The following is a 21,215-nucleotide window of genomic DNA, read 5'->3' on the forward strand; positions in this document are numbered from 1 at the left end:
TCTCAGCTCTCAACAAAATATTATCCACACGAGAATCTGTCGCCATAAAAATCAGCTGGTCGTACCATGGTTGAGCCCGTGGGGGAAAAAAAAAAAAAAAAAAAAAAAAAGGACAAGAGAAAAGGCACCGTACCAACCTTGCAAGTAAATATACATGTACAGGCCGCCGGGCGGTACGTCGCGAGCTAATCGGCGTAACCTCACTCGTCTCGGGAGGGTTAAAACGAGGAGGAAAGCGAGAATATTATCCACAGCACGGAGTCTTACGGCAACGGCCCGGGGGGTGGGGTGGGTTGCATTAACGTGCTCGTTTTCCGAGCTATCAGGGGTGGCTGAGGTTTGTGGTGGTGGTGGTGGTGGTGGTGGGGGGATACTGCTGTCAAAGCCGAGACACTCCCCGCCCAGGGTGTATATCGTTCATTCAGCAGCCCCTCCGTGGTGAGCTGCCGGTGGTGGTGGGGTTGGAGGCCAGCCATTGGAGCACCAGCTAATATGGCGGCGTCGGCCCGTGCTACTCTTGTTTCGATGGGCGCAGGAATACAGTAGGCTTGGGTTGGGAGCAGAGAGATAGACAGAGAGAGAGAGGGAGCGCCTTTTTCGTGCGGGAACGGAGGGGGACTCGGCGTGCGCTTAAGGGCTCGTGCGAAGCTGCCGATCTAGACAGTGCACGTTGAACCGTCGTTGCCGTTGCTACTTGCAGTTGTTGTCGCGCGGCTGTACTGTTCGAGGACTTGTGGGACGTCGTGGTTGTGGGTAATCGTGTCGGCTTGGAATTAATTTTTTGCATATTGACAGTAGTGGTGTGCGCAAGTGACATTTTTCTGGTTGTTTTGTTATATGATATTATCAATGTGCAGAGGACGAGGGGGACGTTTGTCGAGCTAATGGAAAAGACCAAGTTTTTTTCTGTAAAATATTGACGACAAAGTACCTTCTGCTTTTTGCTCCAGAGAAACAATAATAGCACGAGAATATTGGAGACGGTTCGAGGGGGTGGTTACGATGGCACAGACTTACAATCAAAAGAGGAACGTCTACAGCATCGATCAAATTTTGGGACACGCCAAGAGTGATGGTGAGTACTTTTTTTTTTTTTTAATTTAAATAATCTCCGTATTTTTGTTTATAAATAACGTGTTTGTTGTTTTACTGACAAAAAAAAACAAATTTGTTAACTGTACAAAGCTAAAATGAAAGCAATGTAGATATTATTAACTGCTACGACAATTATCTGGTATAAAATTGTACAACTGTTATCTATTTCAGCAGAATGACCTTGATTTCGGTGCTTTACAGTTTTTTTTCTACACACAATTTAGAGACCTTTTATGTTCACTAAAACATACTTAATTTATATAATTGGTATACTTGCACTTGGTAAGTTTATAACCGCATCGCGGTGTAATTTTCAATAAACGATCAATCGGAAATTATTAATCAAAATTCCATTCGAATCAATAATATTTAAAACGATTGCATCATACGACCACAAACGGTGCCACAAATCAACCGCAGCTTTCGACACCACGAAACTCTAACTTTCAGCCGCACATGTGAGCACTGCAGTTCTCGTGAAAAAAACAAAAAACATAAAAAAAAAACACCACCAACACTATCAGTAGCTAATCGATAACGTATCAAAAGATAATAGCTCTGCAATCTCTGCTCATACATTTTCTGACGCTCGACGCTATGCACGACCTAGCTACAATGTATACGCACAGCTGTACGTCGTGTGCGCCAGAGAGCACGTGGCTCTGGGCGCGCGCAACTCTTGTATATACTTACTTACTTACTGGGGTGTATGTGCAGAGCCAGTGTTATTCGCGATGGTAAATTTGTGTTCAAAGAAATAAAGATAAATGATAAAACTGCATGTAGCGGTGATTCGACAGCCGAGCAAGTAGTAACGTCAGATTTTAGTCAGACGGATTTATTATCTACGAGCGCAGCTTGTGTAGGAGCGAACTTATCGTTTATTTTTGTTGGATATGCTAATTTTAAAAGTATTCAAATTTAAGAATCATGCAATGTACGTATTTGCTGCTGATAGCAGCGATGCGGTGAAAAATTAAGTAGTACGAATCCGAGTTTAGTCAGACTCATTTGTAATTAGCGTACACAAGGTGTGTACTTGTATACTTATCGGTTTTGGGTTATTGAATGTATTCAAATGTGTATCGTACGACCAGTGAAAGGTAGTTATTTATCGAACAAGTACCTAAAACTTTGATTTGGGGGGTCACCAGGCATACGAAATTTAATGTCATTGAGACACGAAACCAAAGTTGGAGAAATAACATGTTTGGAAAGCATTTGCTTTGTTTTGTTTATTTAAATAACTGATGTAGAAAATTACACAATTAATATAATTCATCAGAAGCATTAGTGTATCAAATATACATTAGATGAAAGCGTGCATCCTAGGAATTGATTGTAGTGACAAAATCATCTTAAAAACTTACCTAAAAGCTGATTAACGCAAGAAATAAAAACCCGGAGGTTATGATTCATTGTATTTTAGACTGGTCTGATGATACAAAAAGTTTAACGACTTTCTCGCACAGCACATTAGAAATCAGGGAGAGTATAAAATTATTGTATTCCTTGACTCTGTGTCTTTCCGAGATGATAATTGAAATTCATCCCAACTATTAATATCATTCTGTACATCAACAACCTTTTTTCATTATCCAGATGTTTATAGTAAATCACAGTAAGATTACATACCCTCGCACATACAATCCCTATGTATTGTACTTATAAATAATTCACAGCAGTTACTCACCCACTGAACATCAACAAAATATAAATATCCATCACCATTCGTGAAAAATACACATGCCTCCGTTTCTCGGAAACGCGACCCTCTAAATTCATTAGACGCAATAAAAGCCCCGTTATTCCATGGCTTGTACAAACGCATTATCCCATATTTGTGGTTAGTGCTTTCGATGTACTGTTAGGGGGAAGAATAATGCTGGTAATGCGTTTATACAACATCATATACCTTCTCGACCTCGACGTCCCCGTTTCGTTCCCTGAAAAATCCCCCCTTGAAACGCAATAATCCCCTCGTCCGTCTCCATTAAAACACCGTCTTGGTCCCTCAAACTGATTATTAACATTACTACTCGATCTAATTTTCATTCACCCCGTGTAACGGCAGGAGAGGAAGAAAAGGAAAAAAAATCATGGAATCGTGAAAATTGAATGGCTCTTGTTGGCGTGTCGTGGAATCAAGAGAGCAAAAGTCGAGGGTGCACCCGCACATACGCAGCGCCAGCTCTACCCCCCCTTTACGTGCCCGTACGCGCGTGTACAACATTCATCGAGTAGACACTCGTTACCGTTGACCCTCCAACAGGTGCAACGATTTCTGCATCGCATGTACAGAAAACTCGATTTGTTTTTCCTCGCACTGATGATGATTGCTTTCAACGCTCGTTTTCCGTAAGGAGTGTGGATTTTTACCAAATGCTACAATTTTCGTCATTTTTTTCCTACGCATTGAATTTCATTACCGAGTTAATTTTCTCGCTCCACAGCGAATAATCATCAATGTAGTTTCCGTCCAAACACGCGTGGAATAAAAGCTTTACTCATGATTGGCGTATCTTAATCTGATTCCCCGTTCGACGATTATTATTCTCGTCATCTCCGATTAGTTTACACATTATCGTTTCGAGCTATACGTTATCTTTTATCCTTGCGATTATCATCGTTCGGTAAAAAAAAGTATGTTTATTAAAAAAGAAATATTGAACTATAGATTGGAGACCACTTGATGGGGGGAGCGGCCTTTGATCACTTTGACAAAACCACTACGATAAAACATGACATTGTACGGATATAAAGGGGGGAAGAGGTAAGAGTGGCGCAGAGCAAATAAATTTTCAACTCAACGTCTGGCGCCTCTTCTCGTACTTTGCTAACAAACAGCTACAACAAAGTACATGTATGTACACATGGACAAGTACGTAAATGGCGTATGAGGAAGGGTGTGCTTATGCGCGCGCACGTAATCGTAGGCAGGGTGCTGTTGGATAGTAACGATAACAATAATAGTAATAACAACGAAAAAAAAAAAAAAAAAAAGAAGAGGAGCGCGGAGATTGGCATCGAGTGGGCAAGCCATTGTCGAGCGGCATGAAAACATTAAAATCGCTCTTTCTTCCTCGGGTCGGATTAGCCGCTTGGCCGCCTCGATTTGCCTCGACTCCGTGACTTCTTTTCACTCGTTTCCTTTTTTTTTTTTTTTTTTCTTCTTTGTCTCCACGCATGTACGCGTGGATATGCGCCGTTGGTATTTAATCGAGCGATCAATGCGAGCGTGTAATTTGGGAGGCATATATATATGCTCACTTTGTTTTACGGTGTGAATATTGGATTCTTTCTGGTCTCATTTTGGTAACTGAGTTTTTTCTAAGACTAGTCCATCCATCGAGTGTACACCTACTGGTTGTACATTAAAACGAGGGGGGTTCGATGAACTGCCAAACTAACGGCTCAACGAGTAAATCAAATAATTAATCAACTTAAAAAGTCGTAATTAAATAAACAAAACAAAAAATGAAAAATCAATAAACGAACAATCGTATTCTACCTGGGATATTCTGATGTTTTCATGACCATAAAACCCGTGTCAATTAAAGAGAAAGGGAAAAATGATTTCATGAACTTCCATCCTAGCTGGACGACGACTACCACACACTATACAAAAACTCGACATCTGGCTGGTAATGTATAAAGGCCGGTGTAACCCTCACATCACTCGTCGTGCACGTGGGCCAGTCTGTTACAAATCAATTGAATTCACTTGACGGCCAGCTTTTAACCCGAGAGTATTGAAAACACCGGAGGCATCGTTTGACTCGCGTTTAAAGTCATACAATTGAATTTTGTAGCCGAGCAATCGTATAGGTATTTCGACTCATCGCGCGCACGGAGCAAAAATCAACCCCTAAAAATGTCGTGGATCCCTCGACGGTGCACCAGCGAGTTTTCATCCTTTATTGTATAGAATATGCACGCGCGTAGGCCAAGGGAGCAAAGATGAAGAAACGTTTGGTTTTCCAACGCTGTTTGCCACTCGTTATCGCGTTTGATTCCACTCAAAAGAGCCGCGCGCGCTCCTAGCGCAATAAATAATAATCCGTCGCCTTCGCGACGCGCTAATGCTATTAAGATCTTATCAACGGCAAAAGCTTTACTAAATATATACGCGCAGAAGCGGAAATTCAGAAGTTAACGGAACACACGCGCTTACCTGCATGTATACGCCCAAAGTTTACCAAAACGATTAACAACGTGAGCGCCTACGCCTTCACCTTCGCCTCTTGATATATTATTCGTCGAAAGGGGCGTAATTACGATGCCCTGGCCTGCGGCAAATGGATTGAAAACGCGATCTGACGTGGATGCGTGTATATATATGCGTATACGCGTGCGAGGTATATACCTACTCGTAAATGAAGCGTATATGTACAAAAGTACATTTTGAGGCTTATTTCAAAGCTGCATTAGCGGCATTCGTTGTATCACATAAGTGATGCGGTAAATTGAGAATGGGACGCCGAGCGTGGAATATATATTTGACTAATTAGTTTAGGTGGTACAACGACTCTGCGATTTTCGCGTTTTCGAAGTTGAACTTTTCATTCGGTTGGTGCGTGTGTGTCGAGTGAACTTTCGGGAAGTTGAATCGTGTATTACCACTGTATTGCTTGATGTACCGAGTAGAGAATTCAGTTGATCCCTAATTTTTTTTTCCTTTTTTTTTTAATTAACTGAGAAAGTGCTTTGAGATTTTACATGATTCCAGTTGCAATTGCATAAATGGAGGTAATGAGAAATTATTACGCTTGTTTTAGTTTAGTACGGATTTTTTAAAATTAGAGTTTGTGATTGAAATAAATACTTCGAGTAGCTGCTTCAAGTAATTTTTCTTTTTTTATTGAGTGAATAAAATTTAATACGAGATTTTACAGAAAAAAAACTTGTTATAAAACTATGATGACTTTTTGAAATTATTTTTTGTTGAATAAATAAATCATTGTAAAGCTGGTCGTCTCTTAAATTAGAAATAAGTATAGTTTTAAAACGATAAGATACTTTATTCGTCAAACCTCAATAATCCTTATTCAAGAATAATTCAAAAAATTTACGCAAGTTTTAATAGTAATAAAAAAAAAAAAGAGAGAAGGAGAGATATAAGTACATTAAATGATGGAAATGGTATCGTGGCGTGATTTAACGCTTATTAGTGATTGGTGAGCGATCAATGCCAAAGAATTCTGGTAGAAGGGAGCGAGAGAAAGCTTTGAATGACGGCGTTCTCGGTTATTACAGCTCCCATTGCAAAGGAGAAAATCCTTCGTTATAATTATTGTACCTGCGTTTTTTTTTTCTTTTTCCGTAGCCCTGGCAAAGAGAGAGAATATTTTTTCGTTTTCCGATATCTGAAAATCCCTTCGGGGATTACGCAGAGGTGAAGAGAGGCAAGTATCTTATTACGTGACATTTAACGTTTTCCCTCTCCTTTTTGCCGATGATTCGCATTTTTCTCGCTGCAGCTAACGAAAAGTCGTTGGCTACAGAATAGGTAATTATAATAATCGATAAAATTTTTAGGGATACGTCGTTTTTTATTGATAAGCTTACACTTACCATGAGAAATTTTTTATAACTACATTAATTTATGTCATTCATTTCCTTTGTAAAATTTTTTTTATTTATAAGGTGGTGACGATTCGATTGAATTTAATATGTGTTTCATACGTTACAAATATTTTAGCCTACACCTTTACGTGATTAAAATACTTCAACGATACGTTTGTCACTTTCCTTCATAAAAATTCATGGACATTGGGATCTAATTACGAATAAGCGGATAAACCCTTGATTTCAAAGCTGCTTAAAATGAATTTTGCAAGTCGTCAAAATCTTTTTCTTATGTTCCTTACCAATTGCATAGAAATTATTATTATTTATAACAATCGAATGAAAATAATAATAATTTTGATGATTATAATAATAATAATTACAATAAAAATAGTAATAAAAATATTAACAAGATAAATAGCATTAGCATCAGTCACCACACGCACCTTCAAGATCCTAGTTTCAATCTTCTTACAGTCGTTTTCCGATAAACTTGTCGAGACCATCGGTACAGAAGCGCATCACTTTTAACTCGAGTGGAATTCCCTCAATACTTTTCCGATTCACCGTAGAGTAAAAAAGATCCGACGACGCGTCTACGAGATACCCTTTCGAAGTTGGCGAGAAAAAAAAATTGACCATCTATACCATGAATACTTTTTCTGTACATGTTCGTTGGTCCTTTATTTTTCATCCAAGCTTATTCGGTCATGCGCTTGAAAAGCTTTTTGCTCGATGCTTGTTGTATTTCAAAGTGCAGACGAGATATGTTTTCGGCCGCTGTATATATAGGTATTAAAAATAATATAAAAAAATACACGCCGACATTGAATTGAAAAAAAAAAAAATCCTCGAGAACGGTACACGGAGTATTTAAAAAGAATAAACTTGGTACGTTACGGAAAAAAAAAATAAAAAAAAAAAAAAAAAAAAACGTGTAGAAACAGAAAAAAAGGCAGCTATCGGTAGATATTCGTTAATCGCCGTACGAATACGAGTACACGTAGGGGTGAGCTTTTACGCACCCCGGCTTCGATACCAGTGGTCCATGCATTAAGCTTCTATGCAAAAAAGAAAAAAAAGTTTCGCGAAGCTTAAAACTTGGCAAATCCGTTGATCAGACGTCATCGAGAGTTCGTACGCGTGCGCGTACAGATAGGGGATGTAGGAAGCGCGACTTGAAAAAAGTTTCAACGATATTGGAGATTCTCGAAGCTCTTGTTTTTTTTTTTGTTTTTGACATTTAGTTGAAACAAGAGCTGTAGTGAAAAGTTGATGCGTTTGGTCGATTCTCCCCTGTGACCGGGCGAGCGTCAGAATTCAGACTACTACTAGTTGCTCGTTTTTGTAAAAAGGAAATCACTGTTGCATCGAAATGAATCTCTCACGTTTTAATAAAACTAAACAAATTACACTAAATAATAAAAAAAAAAAAAAATGAAAAAAACTTAACAAAAAAACCAAACCACAGTAGTAAAAAAAAAAAAAAAAAAAAAAAAAATGATGTATGCTTCCAGTGGACCAAGCAGCGACGGCGGACGCGCTTGGCTCCCATCACGACCACGGCGACTCGGAGCTCAATCTCAGCGACCACCAAATGAGCGACTCTATCGACCTGAGCGAGTCGGATCGGCCGCGCAAAGTGCGCCGTTCGCGCACCACCTTCACCACGTACCAGTTGCACCAGCTCGAGAGCGCCTTTGAGAAAACTCAGTACCCCGACGTGTTCACGAGGGAGGAGCTCGCCATGAGACTCGATCTCTCGGAAGCTAGGGTACAGGTAAGTTGGGGACAATAAACATTTTTCACTCGTATCATTCATCCAACTATCATCGATCATTACTATCATTCATTTTTAAAATTAGAAAAAAAAACATGTAGTAATTTCGATCCTTTTTTAATTATTTTAAATTATTGTGTACAGTCCTTTTGTACAAAATCATTAATTATCATTATAATTATTATTTTTAATTTTTTTCAATGGCATTGGCGTTTACTCGGTGGAAAATGAATTAATTTGTGAAAGGTGAAAGACCGATTTGTTTAACGGTTCATTAAAGTAAACACTCACCAAAAATACCAACGATTGTCCACATGTATTACTTTATTGATCCAATAACTTGAATAATCGCGTCTAAATTGTCCCGGGCCTCCAACCGAGGAGCCTTTTAAAAGCTCGAGTCGCAGCCAGAAGCTCAGAGAACCCTACGGTCCAGCCAAGCTGGATTTAATAAAACAAGTGGCAAAGTTGCCGGCGCTAACGAGACCCGATAAATCCCCGAAGAGCGCGTCCGGCTCGCCCCACCACCCCACACTTACCCCATCAGCTACACCCAGCCTTTGAAAAGGCGTCGTCGATGCGCAGTGTCTTTCGCATCCCTCCTCTACCGCGTACACACACACATGCACCGCAGCACCAACACACGCGCGCACGTTTTTTTGTTCCACCGTTGTCGTCGACGGCCACTCAACTAATTACGCGCCCATTGTTCCGCAATCCGCGCCCTCACCCCCTCGAGCGCCGTAATTTTGCAAAAGGCGCCCCTGAGCGGATTAATCATATACCGAGCACTCCCCTACCTCCCTCTTACTAGCCGGGCCGCCAAACACTTTGTTATTACCATCGCGGAAAAACGCTGCCACCGAGACTGCTCCTTTTCTCTCTTAATTCCTTTAGCTCTCCCCTTTACCTGTGGTGGCTTGTCGACGTTGAAAATTACGGGCTCTGTGTGCGTGGAGGGAATAAAAAAGAAAAAAAAAAAAAAAATATGTGCGGAGCAGTGCTGCAGTGCCGGATCTTCGTCGAGGAGTCTCAATTACGAGCGCGTCCCCTCAGAGATTAAGTTCATTGCCAGAAGTGCGTTTAATCAGGGAAAAAATTACTTCCTGCTTGTTTTTTTTTTCGGCAAAGCTCAGATTTTTTTTTTCAGTGAGTTAACACTGTATGATTTTTTCTGTCAGTGGAAATCTTTGGTGCATCCGGTCAGGATGTGATTCTACACGTTGACATGGTTTTCTCGATCTCTGGATTTTTTTTTTTTTTTTACTTTCAAAAAGATACCGTGACGGTTCATAGGTACTCTACTGACGAAGTAGCTTGAAGATACAATTATTTATCCACAAAAACGTTCGTTCAACACACAAGAGTATACTCGTGGTTTTTCGCTCGTTCGGTAATCGCCACGTTCGTGTATCACTATACTCCAAAGCAGAGAATCAACAAGTTTACTCCCTGATTTTCATTTTACGATCGGAATCCAAATATCTCATTTTGACTTCTAAATCACGAGTATCAGTTATTCCCGATTGCAACCTAACATCGCTAATTACGTGTAAATCAATCTGAATGTAAAAAAGCGCACTTTGCCTTTGAATAACGTAATTGTTCACTCTACTTTTAATCCCAAACGAATATTCATATGTAATCAATAATAATGTATTAAGAAATGAACTTCCCTGCAATAGATGGGAAAAAAAGAGTCATCAACAAAATTTTTCCAGCGCTCTCGTATCAATTTTTAATACACACTCCGAAGTACCCCGAGCGAGCAATCATCACATTTTATTTCAATTTCCCGAGATTTCGTAATTAGAGATAATTTCGTTTCGCAATCCCCGCATCCATACACATCATCAGTTGCATAAAAGCGCTAAGCTTTTCATTGATGCGAAAAAAAAAAAAAAAAAATCTCCAGCTGTACACGATAGGCTCGCACGAAAAAAAAAGGCGATTCGCGCAGCGTTTCGGCAAAGGACTCCCTCCTCCTCGCTCGTTCTCTCTCGAGTTTTCATCCTCGATGTTGTTTGCAATTTAATCCTTTCAGTCACTCGTTATACAAGCGCAAGCGCGCACGTAAAAATTTTCGACCAATCCTCTTTTTTTCCCCACTCCGCCTCCCTCCACGTCCTCTCACTCCATAGAGTTAGTTTACAAACACACACATACGGACGGCAAACAGGGACGATTCGATGGTCGGATAAAAAGAAAAATAATAAAAAATATCGAGTGTTTTTTTTTTTTTGTTTAATCAACGGTCCCTCGCGCTACCGCTATAGCACAACAAATACGTATAACGTTCGATCGAATATCGCGCGTACACGGGTGGGCCATCGTTTTATGCCTGAAAAAATCGTCAATGATCGCCGGTGCTATGAAAAAATAGGTGCACGCTCGAACGAAAAAAAAGCCCGAATCTTTTGATCCACGGACGATGGAGCTGCTAAAAAAAAAAAAAAAATATAGTTTCCGCTTCGGTTTTCATTTCAGCCGTGTTTATTGCAATTTAAGCCCCGCACCCGGGGGACTCGTTTGATGTGTCAAAAAACACCCGCTTGTTACTTAACCAGCACCGATTGAACAACAAGGCCCGCACCTGCAGTTCGTGGTTGGCATTACATAAAGTACTTGACACTCTTATCGAGACCAACTCGCTTACAATGCACACAAGTGTATAGGGTACATCGGTGTATCCGCGCATAATAGAGGACGTGCACGGAAAATCGTCCCGACAATGGTTCTCTCCTCGATTGCGCGTCCATACGCCGCACTGAAAATCGCCGACTCGATTAGCCTCGTCGCTCGAAACCCCAACACTCGAGAGCGCTTTTTTTTTTTCCTTTTATTGTTCGGTCATCTGGAAAATAATCGCCGAGTGGCATTGCGCGGGACTCACGTTGAAAAAAAAAAAAAAAATCCCTTGGTCGATGGTTGAGCGAAAAAATTCTACCATCATCGAATGCACGCTATAAATACAGTGCCTGCAACAAAGACGCACTCTACACGCAATATACGCCCAGCGTCATGGAGACGCAAATGGGTACCGAAAGGTTTAAAAAAAAAAAAAAAAAAAAAAAAAAAAGAAAAGAACGAGCGATGAAAAAATTTGACTGGTAACCCGTTCGGTGGGTAATGCCAAGAGCCGGTGGATGGTGTGACAGAAAGGGGACTCCGCGTAAAAAGGAGGCAAGAAAGAGAGGGCGCGCATAGGTGAATAAACGAGGTGTAACAGTGTGGTGGACGGACAGAGAGAAAGAGGGTGGCCGAGAGATAGAGGGAGAGAGGCAGATATTCGTGCCGATTGGGTGCCATTGTGGGCTCAGGCGCCCCGACAATACCGCGGCAATTGGCCTGTCGCTTCCCTCCCTATCCTCCTTCCCTCGACAAAACCGCTAAATGATCCCCGACTACGACGGCGAACGAACACTGTATGTACTCTCTCGCTGTCGCTGCAGCTGATGCACGGCCACTTTATTTCAATCCAAGAGATATGTGCCATCCTGCCCTACCAATTTCGGATGCCTGCAAATTACCCCATTTTTGCGACATTAACCAAAGGCCGAGGGGGTGGTAGAGGGGGAAGGAGACGAGCCTGTACATGTGTGTATCCCCCGGTGTGCCATGTATATATACATCGATCGTCGCGTAGTTGCCTTTATCTCTTTTTGTCCCTCCCGAGAGCATCGGGTGCCGTATGTGCTCGCAAATGGACGGCTTTCCGGTGGCCCCGGCGATTTCGAGCCCACGAATCGGTTGCCACGCAGTTGGGTCCTCCTCTGCCTTTTTTCGCCCCCCTCGCTACTGTCCCTGTATGCACTTTGCGCTTCACCCCCCTGCGTGTATGATCTTTGTCTCTCTGTAATACCCGCCAGTCCTCAACTCTCGTGTGTGTGTGTGTGTATGGCTCTTTTGACCGGGAACTCGTCGTATACAATTGTGTCGCAAATTGGAGCAGTTTTCACGATCCCGATACGATGAATGACTTTGCTCTTTGCTGCCCGTTCGCGGATAATGGCTTTGACGATTTTCTACGTGATATTTTACAAATTTTCTCTCATTTGCCGAAACGATCGGCCATTTAATCGTGTAATCCGTCCGTCAATGCGCAACTCTTTTCGGATGGCCGTTTCATGAGGATTTCACATGATTAAACATGTATGTCGCAAAAATTTTCTATGATACATTGGCCAACCAATCATATGATTGTGAATACTATAGTTACCAACGCGTATTAACAAAACTCGTTTGGATCGTTTGTCGAATTAGCCGTCAAATTGTCGATTTCACAGCCTCCATATACACCTCCGCCTCCTATACTATACGTACATAAATTAATCATCGATAAAGTACTACTAGTATACTCATTAGAAGTGGCCAGACTCTTTTTTTCTCCTCTTAAACCGTGTACGCACACCTCGACCGGCACGTGCTCAATATAAATTCAAAGCCTCGGACAATTTGATAATCATTCCCGGGGGACATGTAGGGTGTGAGGGACGAATCTGCTGGTACAACACATATACACGCCGCATATGGGCTTCAAAGAGCAGGGAACGACATAACGTAGAGGCAATCGACTTATATATACATATACACATACGTGATACCTTTGTACGGCCCCATGCTGGTATACAGGCACCCCGTGAGTATATAAGCTTGGTAAAAAAGCAACGGGGACTTTGCTCGTCTTTCGTCTTTTCTCTTCTTTTTTTTAAAATCTTTTTTTCAGTGGCTCCTGTATACTACAGACACTCGCACGCTCGCAACGTAATAAATGTAAACACGAACGGGTATGGGGACGGATCGAGTGGTTTAATTAATCGGGCGTTAAATCGATCGACACTGCACGTGTGTGTGTGTTTGGGGAGGGGGTTAAATTGGGGTGCATGTAAAGTTTGTGCTTATGCAGGTATAAAAATGGTGGAAAGGGGGTTTCAAGGGTAAGGTCTCACCCCCTTCCCTATCCTGCCCCAAGGAATTAAGGATTTTCTATCGCTCTCGGACATGTGATACGGCTCTTTAATTACGCCCTTATAAACACGTGCCTTGTAACTTTCACTAGCACCGGCTTGTTACAAAAAAATAAATAAATAAATAAATAAAGTAGTATTGAACCTCATCCCAGTTGACAGTACACCATCAAACGAGATGGTTCAAAAAAAGACAGCAAATGCTCCACCCTATATTATAGCCTATGCAAAAGTGAATATACACCGAGCAAAAGTTAAGCAATCGTACAAACTCTCGTTTGCATGTACCCCCCCCCCCCGTATAAGTACGAGTCAATTATTGTCGCGTCTCATTGCTTAAGCTCCTCCACAATGTATCACATTGTGCACACAAGTAACCCCCCCCCCAGCACCCCTACTCGTAGCAGATTAAATCCCAACAAAGAATTAATACGCTTGTTTTCGGACTGATATAATGGAAACTAGATTGTGATGTGCGTGGGTATACGTATAAAGAGTACATCGTGTGCTCACGTGATGCAGGAGCAGGGTGTACCTACGCAGTTTAGAATTTGGTACACGCGCCGTGTATTGTATAGGTGGGGGGCTGCGAAGGGTCGAGAAGGTGAAACAGCTACACCGGTGCCTATACCTACGTGGGATGATTTCGCGCTGACAATAGCTCGTCGCCTTCGACTGGCCAATACTATAATCGTTAAACATACTCGCGGAGCAGTGCTGTATGGGTTGGATGAAAAAAAAAGAAAAAAAAGGGGGGGGGGTAGAAGATGGGAGAAGGGTGAATTACCGCCTTTCCCATTCTGTGGACGTGGATGAAGGAGGAGAGGCGGCCCAAAGTGTTTGGAGGAAATCAGAACAATTGTTAACAATTAGCTTAATCAGCCTCGAGAGTACAGAGCACATGTGAGCTTTTGTTCGCGGAAAGGGGGGTGGGGTAGGGAGGGAGGCTCGTACAACAGATATACGTATACACATCTGTTCTGCAGTGCGCCTTCACGAGTACCTTCTTCCAGCCTCAATTATCCGAGCGCTGATGTGCGCTCTTGAGTTATTTTATTATCGTGTGCATATACGCATACATCGGGATCTCGAGGAGCTTGGGCCCACATGTGTGCATGTGTGTACGAGGGCGTATAGGTGCGTTGCTAGGCTCCTAGATTGATGCTCCCTCGGTCATTGTATGCGCTGCACAACAAAGGGAAGGGACTTTTTGATTCTTGGAGTGGGCGAAATTTCGTTTGTGTTTTTTTTTTTCCCTTCGCTATATGTACGTGGAGTAGATTAGAGCGCGCAAACTCGCGCCGAGAGATTTATCGTATACTCGCGAGATGGTTTTTGTTGAAAATTAATGGGGAGATCCGAGCAATGGTACGCGAGCTTATTAAGGGATTAGAGAGCGGATGTGCCCGTTTTAATGAACTTCCGTCAGTGCTTGTGGATAATTTAATTTAATATCCCCGCGAGAGGATGGGAGGGTAGTTTTAGCCCTCGTTCGAGGGATTTTAGCAAGGATTTGCGCAGAGCAGTTTCGGGAAACGCAACGGGTGGGCGGTGTTTTTTCATCCGTAAATGTTGTTTGAGGAAATAGATGCGCGTATAGAGTTGGACTGATTTACTCGGTCGAAAAAAAATTGTATCACACCGGAGAGCTGATATTTACTTGTACGCGTTCATACTTTTTTTTTCAATACTTTCCAATTGCCCTTCGTTGTTTTTTTTTTTTCAAATGGAACATCAGAGGGTATACGACACGTTACACAGCATACATGTTGGAAAAATTCTGTGTATTATCGTTGAATTTTAATAAAACGAATGTCTAAAATTAGAAAAAGAAAAAAAAAAAAGATAGCCCCGTCAAAGCCAGACAAGCTTTGGCAAATGCGCTCACAGCGTCGACACGACTGTACGCGACTTAATCGTCGCCTCGAGACACTAAACGAGAGGGTAAGAAGGGAAAACGGGGATCAGACTGTCTGCGGAGAGCACAGTTCAGGTGTATATGTATACATACACACACATACACATACGTAGGAGGGGGGGCCACTACACGCCGGCTATTCAGGAGCGCTTAAATATAATTAACAGCAATTAGGCAATTGAATCGCCGCGGCGCGAAACAGCTGCCGCCGGGAGTCTGAGCTTTCCACCGGCTGACTCCCTTAATTCCATCTTGACTATGCTGCCTGTGCACGTGTATACGCACACACACCCACCCACCCCCCGAGTATCCGCAATGCATTCAATTCGATCGAGAACACCAGACTACCGTGCACCCTCTCCTTTACTGTCTGTCTGCTGCTTGTATACTAATGGGGAAGGCGTGTACGTGTGCTTGGCTCGTGAGATTTACCGCACTGTCTTGATTTCAATGCGCGGAGTGCGTGTATTTGTACAAGGAGATTACGGAATTGGGCTGTGCGCGGATTTCTATTGTTGCTCTTGTGTTGTTATGCCGCGTGTGTGTACGAAAAACAAAGTTTTGTGGTTGCATTGTATCAATTAAAAGGAGAAACAAAGAGAACGAGCGAAATTTCGGGCGAAAATACGTTTTTTTTTTTTTTTTTCTGTTTTATCAAGTACACGGGTACACTATTCACGATCATCAGGGAGAACCATAGCTCCATTGTGTACTTAATATCATTATTTTGTTATTTATGTACGATGCTTTATTTTACATCCCCAAATGTATCTTTTCTTGTAATAGGTGACAATCAGCATACAAAGACTGTATCAAACAAATCTTTTCATCCACAAACTTATACTCAATAAGAAACGTCGACCCCCGCAGTCTGTTCTTTAAAACCTTTTTTGATTGGATTACTTTTTTTATTCACCCCTAAAATCTTCTTTCCTTATATCAAACACTTCTTTTGTTTTGTGAAATTACCTCAAGCCTCGTGTGGATACGAAACAGATTTACAATATTTATATTAATTATTTGTTTGCCTTTGTATTTTCAGGTGTGGTTTCAAAATCGTCGTGCCAAGTGGCGTAAAAAGGAGAAGGCCTACGGCAGAGACACGAGTTTCATCCACGTCGATCAACCAGGTAAACAGACGGTTAAAAATTCAATACATTTAATCCGATAACATTGAATATTCGAGCTTCTAAAGTTGCACGGAAAAAAAAAGGTCAACTTGGTCAAATAGAAATGTTATTTACATTCTGTTTACATGCAACAGCTTTTAAGTATTTTGCTTCAAACGTGTCATTGGGTTAAATATAAATTTACATTTGTCCATACAAAGTAACGTTGCCGTTCCACGTGCAAGTCCTTTACAGAGAAACACCCACTTTTTCAACACGTTATCTTACTAAATTTAACGTGGGATTACCGACGAAAAACAAAGACAGCACTAAACTGTACACAAAAACATAATACTGCGGTAACATATAAGGCAATCGATGCACGAGCCAACGAAAGATTACCCTACATTTACAAATATTGACGTAAATATATAGGCTCGCGATTGATTCGGAATGTATTTTTACCTCGGGCGTGATCACGGGCTAAAACTAGTACGTATCCTCTATGCTCGATACATTAGCTCGAACCCTCACTTACGACTCTGAGCTCCCCCTTTTTTTTTATCTTTGACTGTACAGGTGCACTGAGAGAAAAAAAAAATAACTATGCTAGAACGGTAATCTGGTAGTGTTCGGTCGTCTAGAGATTTTTTACTATTTGAACAATAATTTTTAATACTTAGAACAGTTATTTTTGTTGTAAGTGTAGTGATTTTTACTGTTTGTGCGATAGAAATTACTGTCCAGAATATTGGTAAAAATTAGGTTGGCCAAAGTATTAGATTATAGTGATTACCATTCTAGCACAGTAATTTTTTTTCTCTTAGTGTACGTATATACATATAGTGTACGTATACATATGCACGCCCGTGTATATATTCGGATGGGAAATCACGCAAGACACCCGAAATTACGGTAAAAAGGACAAAAGAAAACAGACACCAAAAGTCCCATTGATGGAGGTCGCGTTGAAAAATTTATCGGAAAATAATGAATACCACGAAAGAAAAAAAAAAAAAAAAAAGAATCAGCCCGCAATTAATGGTACCTACACTCACGCACTTGCCAGTGCCCCTCACCCCTACGTGTAGAGCGCGAGTAGGTGAGATACCAAATTGATAAGATCTGGTACAATTACGGCTAATTCGACCGGCGCCGCGAGACAAGAATCGTCGCAAAGGGCCAGCCCTTTTTTTTTCCTCTCTCTCCTCGCTTCTTTCACGTGTATAAGCCGTGCATATACCCCGGTGGCGGTGGGCCGAGGGATAAAAGGTTTCCGGTCGTGCATGTTTCATCGGGCCATGCGTTAAACAGCCAATTTCGTTCGACCCCCTTTTTTTTCACTTCTTTCGCTATTGTTCCTTCACCGGAATAGCTGACCCTTTCGTCGTGTACGCATGTGTGCACAGAACTCGAAAAGTGCAGCGCGTACAGGTTTCGTGCGACCCATTGTGGCCGTGTATCAATCCGCCGTAGAGTCTTTGGATTTTCAACTAGGATTGACACACGCACCACGAATACCTCGTTTTTATTAATGCTTACACCGATGGAGATCATAAAAAAAAAAAAAAAAAAAGGAAAAGAAATGTACACGCCCACGTCAAAAACCGAGATCCTATCTGCCATACGTGTACGTGTATATATGGTTACAACCTGTCATTTGATTTTTCGTTAACAATATTTCATTTTATGATGGCAGACAACACGTAGCGGGCGATCGATGAATCCGATGTACCATTTATAAATCGTAAGGCGCACAAAGTGTGTTCGCTATAATTGAACGTCCAACGAAACTTTAACGCATCGTCCGCAGGGGGTGTAACTATAGGTGGACGTGTCTATGAAAATCATCCACCGATCGAAAGTAGTAACGTATAAAATCGTCTGTCCATTGTTGTATACGTTTATAGCTGAGTAAAAGCACACGAAATTGATAACGCGCATTTTTCTATGATATACGCACACATGCGGAGGGAGTTGGTATACGTAAAAATCTAAAATTACACTCATTTGCCCCGCACACATCACATGTATACGCGCGTGTCTACTACTAGGTGCAATTAGCGCACACATGTTACTCCCTTATCGTTTTTACGTCATCTCGAGCAGCAAAAGGCTCTCCCTCCAACCCCCACCCCACACCCCTTTATTTTGCCCCCTACCCCACAGTCGTTGTAGCCGACTAATACAATTGTACATCGCGCAATTAAGTGCGTAACTGAAAAATACGCGTCGAGTGCACATTCGTATGACGTTGGGGTGAGAAGGCACGTTTGATGATGATTCTTTTTTTTTTATATAGTAGACGTAAAAAAAAAAAAAAAAAAAAAAATGCTGAAATGAATGAAATACACAATGATTGGTGAGCTTAAAAATGGCACAATCCTTAACCACGTGACCGTGAGACACTTAACGGCAACACCCGTTAACATTTCAGGCGTAAACGAGCTGTCTCTCCACCCAGGGCACACAGCACCGGCGGCCGGCTTCTCCTGGTTCATGCCCCCGATATTCCCACCCCCGTGGGCATCGAGCGCCGCACCGAAGCTGGGCAACCCGCTGCACGCGTTTCTGTCCTTCCAGAACCTGGCGAGTCTGGGCCTCGGGCCAGTGGTCGGCCTCGGCGCCCAGTCCCCGCTCAACCACCACGTGGCCGCCGTCGCGGCGGCACTGGACCGGCAACAGCACCAGCAACAAACGCACGCAGTGCACGGAAGCGCGACGGCACACCACCCGCTGAATTTGGCGGGGCTGCAGAGTTTGCCCCAAAACCTGAGCAGCCGGAAGAAGGACCGGCCGGACGAGGACTCGAACTCGAGCGAGGACGAGGCGAAGAGGCAGCTGCTCACCGCCGAGGTGATTAGGCTCAAGGCCGAGGACGCGCTGCGTAACGATAATTGAGGTTGGTGAGGCGATGGGAGGACTTTCGAGAGCTTTGAATCGTCGCTGACGAGGAGTCTTGGGATCGTTCGAGACTTGTCTTCCTTTTGTGGACGAAGTATCGGGTGATTTGTTTTTTTTTTTTTTTTTTTTTTTTTTTTTCATTTTTTTCCGTAAGATCATGACGAGGATTATTTTTATAGAGCATCTCCTGTGAATTTTTTTATCCTCTTTGTCATTTGAACAGAGTGACCGAGTGGATTAAAAGGTTAAATTGTTTTCGCTGTACGAATAAAATGGAACTTTATGGGGTTTTTTTTTTTTTTTTGTGTAAAATTATGTTACAGGATGTTTTGTCGATACTGAAACATGCCAGGGTACCCTATATTTTTCTGCTACTCATGCGAATATTTAATTTTTATTTTCAGAAATGAGTGACAATAACATTTATTCTCAATAAAACACATACAAACATTTGCTACTGATATGTAAAATATATTATCAAAAAATAAAGAGTCAAATTATTTATTAACGTTCCAACGTTAATTGTTACAATAAGTGCAGAGGAAAAGTGATTCCAAAATCGTATTAACATCAAGTGTAAAATTATTTTTTGTAACAACGACATTAGTTTAAATTTTTTATTTAGATGACTTTAATAAAAAATGAATCAAATAATACATAAAGTATGTGTATCTATTGTATCTTCCGACAGGCATTCAAGTCCTTGAAAAGAAGTGCAATTGGAAGAGTTACGCAGCCGAGGGTCCCAAATGAAGTATACATAGAAAAATTTCATTATATTAATGTGAAAAACGAATTCGTTATCATTTTGTTGTTGCTATTTTGTTGATTTATTGCGAGTTTAAGTTAACGTGTATTATTTATTGTAAGATCACTAAATGGTAATGATGCGCCTCGGATGAATAATCGTCTCATTACCCTCGAAGTATTATTAAAAACAGATAAGTAAGAATATAACCATCTACGTTCATGAATATCTTGATCATATTTTTACTCCAAAAGTTTTTATTGTTTAAGTTGACAACTTCGCCACCGTTTGTGGAAAAAAAAACTGTAAAATAACAAGATCAAACCTTAGGTAATATTAATCATACGGTATAAATTTATTCTATCCATCGTGTGATTTTGTTTGTCATTTCCATACGAGCAAAGGAAAAAAAAATAGAATTGTTAAACGCGTTCCAAGAATATAGAAAGCCGATTATTTGAGAGAAATAAAAAAAATAAAAAATCACAACCATGTATCTATACGAATCTTGTACAAAGTTCCCGAAAGTAGATAACCGAACTGTCGGTCATTAGCGATAAATAATAAGTGAACAAAGTCAATGAAGAGAGGGTTGCGTTCAATTTTGTAAAATAATACGTTGTATCATATTATCATGTCATGTATGTGTGTAAATATGTAGGTAATTCCCTTTGATGCGTTAAATGAAATAAAAAAGAGATAAAACGAATATTATCCATCTCGTCAGATTTATTTTTTTCAAACACTTCCAACTTTTCCTACAATTTTTCCTCTACACGTATACTAAAAAATAAAAAAATAAAAATTGTTGGATAACTTTTGTGTTTCAGATAATAGTAGCATTAATAATAATTAAAAAAAAAAAAATTAACCCAAGATTGACATAATGAAAGATTACCCAAAGTAAACGAACGAACGTATACGAGGATAAATTAAGCTACGACGACGATTTTATGAAATAATGATGATTGCATTATCCACGTGATGGATAAGGGGGTGGGCAATTTCATTGCAAACACGGAAACGTTTCGTCGAAACTGTAAAACTATTAGAAGAAGAAAAAAAAAAAAAAAAAAAAAAAAAGGGACGAGAGCTCGTGTGTACACAGGCACATACAAAACAGCAG

The 21,215-nt window shown here is 41.1% G+C and overlaps 1 protein-coding gene across 2 annotated transcripts; it reads left to right on the top strand.

Moving 5' to 3' along the window:
- The first annotated feature begins 1,002 nt into the window (after window positions 1–1,002).
- Window positions 1,003–19,338, top strand: hbn (aristaless related homeobox homeobrain). Of its 2 annotated transcripts, XM_089592173.1 has the most exons (5): window positions 1,003–1,075; window positions 4,420–4,434; window positions 8,190–8,443; window positions 16,371–16,458; window positions 18,875–19,338. In XM_089592173.1, the coding sequence occupies exons 1-5, from the start codon at window positions 1,003–1,005 to the stop codon at window positions 19,336–19,338; spliced, it is 894 nt and encodes a 297-aa protein (XP_089448299.1). The 2 variants fall into 2 exon arrangements, with proteins under 2 accessions (XP_089448299.1, XP_089448294.1); XM_089592168.1 differs by lacking the exon at window positions 4,420–4,434 and having other exon boundaries at window positions 8,181–8,443.
- Window positions 19,339–21,215: the final 1,877 nt, after the last annotated feature.

Source organism: Copidosoma floridanum, unplaced genomic scaffold (genome assembly GCF_036245765.1).
Source record: "Copidosoma floridanum isolate Cflo_tuat_1 unplaced genomic scaffold, Cflo_Japanese_pri ptg000001l, whole genome shotgun sequence".
In the NCBI taxonomy this organism is placed as follows: Eukaryota; Metazoa; Arthropoda; class Insecta; order Hymenoptera; family Encyrtidae; genus Copidosoma; species Copidosoma floridanum.